This window comes from Setaria viridis, chromosome 4, assembly GCF_005286985.2.
Source record: "Setaria viridis chromosome 4, Setaria_viridis_v4.0, whole genome shotgun sequence".
Lineage (NCBI taxonomy): Eukaryota > Viridiplantae > Streptophyta > Magnoliopsida > Poales > Poaceae > Setaria > Setaria viridis.
This window is the reverse complement of record NC_048266.2, coordinates 17,720,153-17,730,285: the sequence shown is the minus strand read 5'-3', so window position 1 is coordinate 17,730,285 and position 10,133 is coordinate 17,720,153. Positions and strand designations below refer to the sequence as shown.

Sequence of the window (10,133 nt, the reverse complement as noted above, 5' to 3'; positions counted from 1 at the left end):
TCGGCTGTACACCGAAATCGAACACCTTCAAGAAATTAGTGTCCCAGTTCCTGCCAGATATGCATCTGACATGCTCGTAGCTCCATTGTTGCACATCGGCTGTGGCAACAGTGTAGGCCGAATCGGCGGTGACTACTTCAATGGTGTCACTGATCCACTAGACGAGGCATTGGTGCATTGTAGATGGGATGCAACAGTTTGCAAGGATCCAATCTCACCCAAGCAACATTATAGGACCCTTTACCATTAATAACAAAGAAAGTGGTGGGTAGGGTCTTACTGCCGATGGTGAGGTCGACGCAGAGTGCCCCCTGGGCTGGAGATATGTTGCCTTCAAAATCTTTGAGCATCATATCCTTCTTGATTAAGTCTTCTTCTCCTTTGCCTAGTTTGCGTAACATAGCGTACGGCATGATGTTCACAACAGTGCCTCCGTCTACCAACAGCTTAGCGACCGGTAGTCCATTGACTTGCCCTTTGAGGAACAAAGCCTTGAGATGCTAGCATTTTTCGTCCTTGGATTTTTCAAAAGTGGCGGTCATTGGCTCCAGAGCCAATTGAGCCATCTGCTCCTCTATTTCTGTCGCGTTGTCATGGTCGACGAGAGCCATGAACTCCATCGGCAAGATGAACACCATGTTGACGTCAGCAGCCGAATCTTGATTGCCGTTTTCTTCGTCGGCTTTTCTCCTGGGATGCCAAACTTGAGATTTGACTCCTCTCTTGTCCACCGCTTGCCTTTGTTGCTCCTCTTGTTGTTCCCATTGGCGCAAACGTTGGACTCTCCTTTTTTGGGACTTAGTCAGACCGTCTAGGCACCATCTGGGGTTCACTAGTTTGCTCGGCGGCCTAGCGTGTTCCTAGTCCGGCTAACGCCCTAGACGGTCTTCGTCTGAGACTCTTGCGTCAGCCATCTCTCCCAGTCGATCATGTGTACTGGCTCTACCCCTCGACCGATTACGCTGGTCTATTCTACCCCCAGCCGATCAAGCACTGAAACGCGTCAATCTCCTTGCTGGAGCCTGTTTCTGCTGATCGGCTCTCGTCCTTGATCCCCAGAGCATGATCTTTTGAACGGACGGCCACTGCGATACTGACCGTTGCACTCAGGGCAGTTATCGACCGACGGTAGTCTGAGGTTATTTTCCCAACAGCGGACGAAGAATGGGCATATCCAGTAATCCTCGTGTTAGCACATCATCTCCTCCCGGTGCCTCGTATCCTCCCATTGCCTCTGATACTTGTTGAGCAGATGCCGGGACGTGACAGGCCGACGTGGCCTCTTCGAGCTCTCACCTTCGGTCTCCATCCGGCCTTTTCCTTTAACATCTTCGGCCTAGATTTGATTTCTGGGGTCCACCGCGCCGCTTTTTTTGGCCGATTCTGACGTCAGCACTTTGGTCTGGAGTGCGTTCCTTCCGGCGTCGACCATGTTAGTAGGGAAGGGGTGCTGGTCGATCTTCATCGGTTTTGCTGGTTTCATGGGGACCTCGAATTTAAGTCTTCCTTGCTCAATGGCCGACTGTATCTGCTGACGGAATACTTTGCATTCATTGGTGTCGTGAGACATGCCATTCATCTTCTTGAGCTGCTCGGCCAACGAAATTGTGTGGTAGGGTGAGAGCTTGATTTGTCCCTCTTGTAGTAGCAAGTCAAAGATCTTATCGGCCTTAGATGTGTCAAAACCAAACGTTTCCAGTTCCTTTTTACTGAACGGGCATGATATTGGCTTTTTCCCTTTTACCCATTCCGCCAGGTCGATTTCTGCTTCCTCTTCCGATTTGGACCCTTCCACGTATGCCACCTTTTTCTGAAAATTTCTTCATTGGTCAAAGGGGCGCACTTCTTGGCTGGATAGATGGTGAACAATTTGGCTCAAACTTTCGAACTCCTAGGAAGCGTATTTTTCTTTGATGTGCGGTAAGAGTCCCGGTAAAGCGATGTCGGCCAATTGGGCGTCAGTCAAAACCAGGCTGTAGCACTTGTTCCTAACTTCTCTAAACCTTTGTAAGTAGCTGATCACTGACTTGTCGCTGCTCTATTTGAGGCCAGTTAAATCTGAGAGTTTCATCTCGTGGACCCCCGCATAGAAGTATTTGTGGAATTGTTTTTCCAGATCGGCCCAAGTAACTATGGAGTTGGGCGGCAGTGTCATGAACCATTGAAAGGTTGATCCGGACATGGACAACGAGAATAGATGCACTATCAGAGCGTCCTGTGCAGCAGCTTCTCCACATTGGATGATGAATCTGTTAACGTGCTCCACCGTGGACATATCATCTTGGCTCGAGAACTTGGTGAAGTCGGGTACTTTGTACCAATGAGGGAACGGCAACAGATCATAAGCGGGTGGGTACAGCGTTCTGTACATATAAGTTTGCACTCTTGGCTTTAATCCAAACTAATCCTATATTATATCAGTTATTCTTGCGGTCCAGTCCACTTGCTGCTGCTGCTGCTGTTGCTGATGTATGACTGGCTGAGGAATCGGGACGGGCTGTTGAACTTGCGGCACCGTGATTGGGTGATAGGCTGGCACGTGTTGCAGATCTTGCGGCTGGACTATCAGCTAAGGAGCCAACGACTGTTGTCGCATTGGGTCAACTTGACGTACTGCTTCCACCGCCTCATCGTACAATATTATCGGCGCCGCAGTTCTAAAGGGATTTGGAGCGTTTGCCCCCCTGCCGATTTCCGGGGTAGTTTGTTGATAGTGCGGGGCTGTCGGTCAAAAGGCCGATTGAAACGACACCTACACCGGAGACTTTCCGTAGCTAGTGGACGAATCCAGATCGGCAGGTATCCCCGCCATTCCCCACGGCGCCGAGGTTGCAAACGGCGGTTGAGCGGGGGGAACTAGTGCAAGGTAAAACGGCTCTTGTGATTGATAGGGCGTTGCACCGTTATATCCCAGGGGTATTGTAGTGTTGTATCCCCCACTCTGCATCTGCATCGGCTGAGGAGCCAACTGAGACATATTTGGCACCGTTGAGAAGCCTTTGACCGGTGCGATGATGGGAGGGGCGTAAGCTGGTCCTTGATACCCCTGAGCCACACCGTTGACCATGGAGCTGACAACGATGTTGTATACTGTGTTGGTCATCACCTTAAACTGATGGATCATATTCTATAAATAGACTGCAGGATCATCTCAGATATCTTTCCTGAGTCTTCAGCGACGGTGATATGGCGAGGAGTTGGAAGAGCAGCCTTCCTGACGGTCTCCCCGATTCTGGTGCGACTATAGGATTGCAGGCATGCCTTCTTGTAGTCTTCTATAGCCTTTGCCACTTCATCCCTCTGGTCATCCTTGAGATCTGCTTCAATGATTTCAATGACGTTATCCTCCGAGATCTCAGCAGCCTTCGATATGTTCGATCTTGCTTCTATCCCACTGGGTGTGCCAAAAGTGTGTTGATGCTAAAAATCAGCCGATAACTCTCGGTGTCGGACACACGACCTGGGAGAATCTGCTTAGCTCCTGTTCGGGTTATCGCCCTAAGGGCACGTACAACGGTCGTGGCAGCCGTCGTCTCACGACGGAAGTTTTGCAAAATCCCCCTCGCTTCACTACAGTAACTGAAGAGAGAGAGGGAAGCCGTCACGTGGGGAGACGATGGCAAGCGCTCGTGCTCCCAGGCGAAGAAGACGGCTGGCTGCGCATTGTACGGAGCATTGCCTCCTCGTCGACACCATGCGGATCCTGCTGTGCGCGCGCCAAATCTCCCGATTGCGCGCCAAATCTCCCGCCGTATATGTTTCGTCTTTGCCATTTTCTCCACCTCGACAGTCTCCGCTGCCCTTGCGTGCCATTGCCGAGAGCTGCCTCTTCCCTCTCCAGCGATGTCTAGCAGGATGGCATCGCTTTCGAAGAGGAAGGTCATGGTACCTTCGAAGAGCAAGACGGCGGCGGCAGCAGGAACGACACAGGCAGTTGCAGCGGTGGCGGGTGCGGCTGCGACCAAAGTTCCTCGTGGAAGCGGTTCGGCTCTAGCACCCAACCTCGTCAGCCTTAGCAACAGTGCGACGGCAGCATTCGTCGGTCGCGGAAGTAGCTCGTCCCCAACAACCAACCCCTCGGCAAGTTCGATTCATCCTCAATCCATGGCAGATAGCTTCGATTCTCCACCAATCCATGGCAGACAAGGCTACCCAATCGGATTTGGCGTTGTTGGTTCTTTACATGGCAGATGTGGTGGCTCCATCAGTCCAAGTTCCCCTTCGTTTGGGAAACAATCTAGTTGGGATCCAGCATGGTAATTCCAAAAATATTTGCTAATTTTCTAATTCACAAGTTTACATATGTTGCTGCCTGTTGTTTTGCTGAGAGTATCTAACTAGGTATGCACTGCAATTATATTTTCCAGTTACTGATAGTGCTAATGTTTGTGGGATAGGAACTAGAAGATATATGTGTTCACTTCAGTAGAATTAATAACTAAATTACCGAATGTGTATTTAGGAATCACTGATTTTTTTCAAGGTACTGAATGTTTCCAGTTCAATAGAATTGGTGGCTGCATGTATGTGTTCAGTGATGATCACTGAATCAATAACTGAATATGTTTAGTCGGTCAATTTAGAATTATCTTCAGTGTGCAGTCAGTCATTTTTTTGTTAAATGGATGCCATTTAAGATCAAAGTTGAATCTATGCTAACTAAAAACAAAGGAAATGCTAGCTCGTGTATCCCCTGGTAGAGAATGTTTCAGTGAATATTAAGTTCATGTATACAATTTTGCAGGGACAACAGCACACACCCTCCTGGTGGATTTATGGGCTTATTCAACAACCAATCCCATTTATCACGGAATTCACATTTTGTTGGTGCTCCATCTCATTATGCACCTTTCAAGGCACCAAGGCCTGTCGATGTTGGTGTTAGTTTTGCCTCAATGGATGCACTGCAGCCTAACAACAGTGGAAATTCATCTCAAGAAGTACAAGTTTTATCCGAACAGAAGGCTATTGAAGTTGATAGTGATACTGAGAATGTCAGGACAGAGAAGCGGATCTTGTGGACACCAGAAGAAGACGAGAAACTGATGAGTGCTTGGTTGAAAAATTCAACAGACTCATCCGTTGGAGCTGATAGGAACAACGAGCACTATTGGGGTGATGTTGTCAAGTCATACAACATGACTATCCCGTCACAGAGGAAAAGAAATTCAAAGCAAGCCGAGGATCGATGGCACAAGATTAATCGGTGGATTGATCTATATGATTGTGCATATTTGAAGGCTCGCAGATTATTCACAAGTGGCTACTCCGATCAGATGTGGATTGATACAGCAGACAAGTTCTATTTGGAAGACAACAAGAAGGCAAAGCTAGGTCCCTTTGTGTTAAAGAATGTTTGGAAAATATGCCGAGATGTGGCAAAGTGGAAAACATATAATGAAGACCTCAAGAATGCTCGTAAAAGAAAGTCATATCGCATTGAAGGAGAAAAGGATGATATTGAAGAAATGCTAGAGCGACCTATTGGACAAAAGGCAGCTAAAAAGGCTGCTCTTGCTGCAAAAATGAAGTCTAAAGGATCAAACCTGGATAATGATGGAAAATCAAAGGAATCGGCCATTGATGTGGAGAAGCTCGATAAATTTAGTAAAATTCAGGAAGATTTAAATGCAAACCGCATGAAGGTACTGGAACTACAACAGAAGTTATCATCTGAAAAGCTTGAAACCACTAGACTGGCTCATCTTACTGCTCAAGAGACCAAAGAGTCAAAAAGGCTCGAGAAGGAATCAAAGATGATGCAAGCTTACAACTCTCTCATCTCTCAAGATACAAGTTCAATGTCTGATGAAGAAAAAGCTGAACGTGTTGCTGCCATGAAGTGTCTTAGGAAGTCTTTATTTCCTGAAATGAGCTAGTCAGGTATGCACACATTATGTAGTTTTATTTTTTTCAGTTATAGAATAGCTGATAACTGATTATATAATGATTTCAAGTACAGGATAATTAATTTTGGGTGCTGGAAGCCATGGTGAGTTGTCTTCTGCTGGACAACAGAAAAATATTTGCTAGTTCTTTTAGTAAACAGCCCAGTTGATGATGGCCTGTTGCCTTCGTTTACACAGGCATTAGATGAACCCTACTTGTGTGAACATGTCTACTTGTCGAATGTTTGAATATGTATACTTGTGTGAACCTGTGTGAATGCGTGGTAAACACCTGATTTGCCAGAAGCATGCGTTTCAAGATTTTTCAGTTACTTGTATGTTAAATAGTCCACTGTCTGCATGTCTCCCCTTGTGAAACTGTCCACCGACTGCATATCTCCTTTGAAACCGCGTACAGACTGCATATCTCCCGTATGAAATTCCATCCAGTCATAGGCTGCAGACTATAAATAGGTGGCTTGCTTCCATTCATTCAGCATAGAAACTTTGTTTTTCTAGTACTATGGAACCACATCCACCTGCCGATGATGAAGATGATCTACCAGAAGCCGATGACTTTGATCCTACAGAGGTGTTCACCGTGGAAGATTTCCTAGCAGAAGATGAAATTGTAGAAGAATTTGTGATGCAGATTGGAGATGGATTAAAGGCAGACATCGAAGGAGGAACATCGTCTGTGACTCGGCGCCGACGACAAAGTGGACCAAGGAGGTACATACCAAGGAGTCGAGAACAAGGTCATGATGATCTTGTTGCTAATTATTTTTCTGCAAATCCTATCTACACCGATGAGATGTTTCGTAGAAGGTTTCGAATGAATAAACCATTATTCCTGCGCATCGTTGAAACTCTTAGTAATTGGGATCCTTATTTTACTAGAAGAGTTGATGCAACTGGTAGAGAGGGACATTCACCCCTTCAGAAGTGTACTGCAGCAATCCGGATGCTAGCATATGGCTCATCGGCCGACCAACTTGACGACATCCTAAAAATTGCTGCAAGCACTTCTTTGGAGATTCTTGGAAAAATTGCTGTAGGTGTGATTGAATGTTTTGGTCAAGAGTACCTGCGCCCTCCTACAAGTGATGAACTAGAAAAAATTTTGCAAGAAAATGAGGCTCGTGGTTTTCCAGGAATGTTGGGAAGCATCGATTGTATGCATTGGGCATGGAAGAATTGTCCTAAAGGTTGGGCAGGCATGTTCACACGTGGTGACAAAGGTGTTCCTACTATGATTCTTGAAGCAGTGGCATCTCATAATCTTCGTATCTGGCATGCTTTCTTTGGTACCGCCGGGTCTCAGAATGACATCAATGTCCTAAACAAGTCACCATTGTTCATCAATGTTCTAAAAGGGGAAGCTCCAAGGGTACAATACACCGTAAATGGAAAACAGTATGATATGGGCTACTATCTCGCTGATAAAATATATCCAGAATGGGCGGTCTTCTTGAAAACAATAACAGCCCCCCAGACCCGTGAAGACAAATTATTTGCATTGATGCAAGAAGGAGCAAGGAAGGATGTCGAATGCGCATTTGGCGTATTGCAATCCCGCTTTGATATTGTTCGTCGGCTAGCAAGGTTATGGAAGTGGGAGGATGTTATCAACATAATGCAAGCTTGTGTTATCCTTCATAATATGATAGTGGAGGATGAGAAGGAATTGGCTAGAGTTTCCTTGGATTTGAATGAGAATGCAAGTACGACGATTGTGCTCCCGCCTGAAGTGCATACAAGTGATAACCCCAATCCATGCTTCGCGGAGGTGCTTAGAAGGAATTCCGCTATCCAAGCACGTCCAACGCATAGACAACTCAGGGACGATCTTGTTGAACACATATGGCATCGCTATGGAAACAAAAAAAATTAGATATGAATATTTCAGTCGTATTTGATTTATGGGGACGAAGATCTATGTTATATTTGATTGAAATATATAGTATAATATAATATATGTTTTACTTTGAAGAATTTATTTTCTATCCATTAGCAACGCAATAGTATATAGAAATACTATTCATGATTGATCATGGTTGCATGCAAACATTTAATGATTTGTTGACAGCCAAAACAGATAGCAACTGTCTGTGGGTTGTACGAGCTGTCTATTTAGCCGTCTATGTTGTAAATTCCAAGAACTTAGAGATAGCAGTTGTCTCACTGTTGTACATGCCCTAATGCGGTTCACGTGGCGTGCCAGTCAATCTAACCTATTGATTGACAAGGAAAGAAAGGTGTTAAATTCTCGGGTTTTGATTGGCTAAGGTTCCGATCTATTTTGAAGAATATATCAGCGAATCAGCCGAATTATAGTGGAGATGACCGGCCATAGAACAGCCGATGATCTTGTAGCAATTGCAAAAAAAACTACTAGAGTAACCTAAACAATGCTACAAAAGAAACACTTGGAACAGATCTAATCGGCTATATGATAATAAACAAAGAATATCGATAAAAAGTCGACAGTTCGTGTCTCAAGCTGGATAACTGGTGATAAAACTAAAACAACAGGTAAAACATATAATTCTAGTTAATATTGATAACTGGTGAATAAATCTAAACAAAACAACAGCGATGCGCCCGAAGTTAAAGCTTAGATATTACTCGATAAGCAGAACTTACAAATTGGTCTGAGGTTGTGTTGATGCAGCCCAGCCAACTCGTACAAATTCGTGAAAAGAAAAGGATTTGGCAAAGTCGCCGACTTGAAAATAAAGTGCGAGGAAAAAATAGATTTGTGTTGTTGATTGATGTGTTGTTTTACAAGCCTTACGAGGCACCTATTTATACCCTGTTACAATTGATTTCCTAACCAACTAAGATCTATCTCTTATTTATAGATAGCAAATATTTACATCCGAACACAACCCGCATTGGAGTTGGTTATTATTTTCCCATGGACCAATCTTCATCTTCGGCTAATCATTCCTGGCCCACTTTAGCCCCACATCGGCCAAGCCATTCTGGCCCCTAATCGGCCAGTCTTCATTGACTCCCTCAGCTAGGCTGAAACACTGTAGCTCTTATCGGCCGATTCCTAATTGTAGCTTCTTGCTTGCCGCAACGGCCGCCTTTCTCTCCTTTGACGCCGATCTTAACATGTGCCAAAATCCAGCGTCAACACCTTGTTGTTTGGGTAAAGGTGGATGGGATAGCGGTGGAAATAATCAAACAGCGATGAGCGGTTGAAACTACGACCACGAACACACTAAACCAGCAACAAGACTCGACTACGGACACAAACTCAACAAAGCGAATCTGAAACAGAAATTGCAAAGGCTAAAAAGGTGATAGGACAGCAGATAGTGTAAATATTTTTGGGCTTTTTGTGGACTATAGGTGTTGGACACGAACTGAATCTAAAGGGGAAAACACGATAGTATACCTCACAGGTAACCTGGAATCCTGATACCACATGATGTAGCAATGGCCCGATCTTCCAAAAGGTAGTGATAAATTTTATTGGTGGAGACTCGACGTTGATAATCCGGGTTTCTAATCAGACACGATTCGAATCCCTGCAACTGCTACATCGCTGCTCCATTGGTTATCAACCAAGCACAACTTGATTAACCTTGCCGAGAAGGCTTTCCCTGCATGCAAATCGAAGGACACAAGCAAGAAAGTTTAAACACGCAAACTGATATTGCAAATATGAATGAAGTAAAAAAAGGGTTCAAGCTCTCGATTCGAAAGGATTAATCAACACAGTCAAGGAGAAAAAAGGGCCCCTGGATCACTGTAAAAGGACTTGTCGCCATAGTTACAACGAATCAATCTCAGTTTCTCGAAGGAAAACTAGAACTAAACAAAACTCGAGTTTCTAAGGTGGCGGCTACTGAGTTTATATCAAAAGGGGCAAACTAGGGTTGGAGGCGACTAGGAAGGGAGACGCCCACAACTTGGGCTTAAGGTCCGACATGATACAAGGCTAAGTTGGCCCAAAACTGGTAATGCAGCACCTTGTTGTGGTCACATAGAATGATCCTCAAACCTTCTGGAGCTAGGACCAGAACCAAAAGAACGGCGGCGGCGGCCCCGTTCCAACGCATCAAAGAACACCTTGTTTCGATGTCGTATGAGGGAGATGGCTGAAATCGTGCAGGGGTGTCGGCTGAATCCGAAACGAACGCGACAACCGAGTTGGTGACAAATTGTAACTTGGGGAAGACCATGACTCGTGCGTGTCCAGCATGGCGATGTCCTCATCACACCATGGGC

General features: G+C 45.4%; 2 protein-coding genes across 2 annotated transcripts; both read left to right on the top strand.

The window, feature by feature from the left end:
* Positions 1-2,197: 2,197 nt before the first annotated feature.
* LOC117853496 (uncharacterized) lies at positions 2,198-5,879 on the top strand. Its single transcript, XM_034735840.2, has 3 exons — positions 2,198-2,307; positions 4,745-4,856; positions 4,911-5,879. Exons 1-3 carry the CDS (start codon positions 2,198-2,200, stop codon positions 5,877-5,879), a joined length of 1,191 nt encoding a protein of 396 aa, XP_034591731.2.
* Positions 5,880-6,486: 607 nt separating this feature from the next.
* On the top strand, positions 6,487-7,782 carry LOC140222416 (uncharacterized). Its single transcript, XM_072292938.1, has one exon. It carries the CDS (start codon positions 6,535-6,537, stop codon positions 7,780-7,782), a length of 1,248 nt encoding a protein of 415 aa, XP_072149039.1. The 5' UTR covers positions 6,487-6,534.
* Positions 7,783-10,133: the final 2,351 nt, after the last annotated feature.

Bases quoted from the DNA above. Each gene is read 5' to 3' on its own strand.
- LOC117853496 (XM_034735840.2), top strand. From the start codon at position 2,198: ATGCACTATCAGAGCGTCCTGTGCAGCAGCTTCTCCACATTGGATGAT. The intron at 2,308-4,744 runs GTACTTTGTACC...ACAATTTTGCAG, and splicing joins CGAGAACTTGGTGAAGTCGG to GGACAACAGCACACACCCTC. The intron at 4,857-4,910 runs GCACCAAGGCCT...GATGCACTGCAG, and splicing joins CTCATTATGCACCTTTCAAG to CCTAACAACAGTGGAAATTC.
- LOC140222416 (XM_072292938.1), top strand. From the start codon at position 6,535: ATGCAGATTGGAGATGGATTAAAGGCAGACATCGAAGGAGGAACATCG.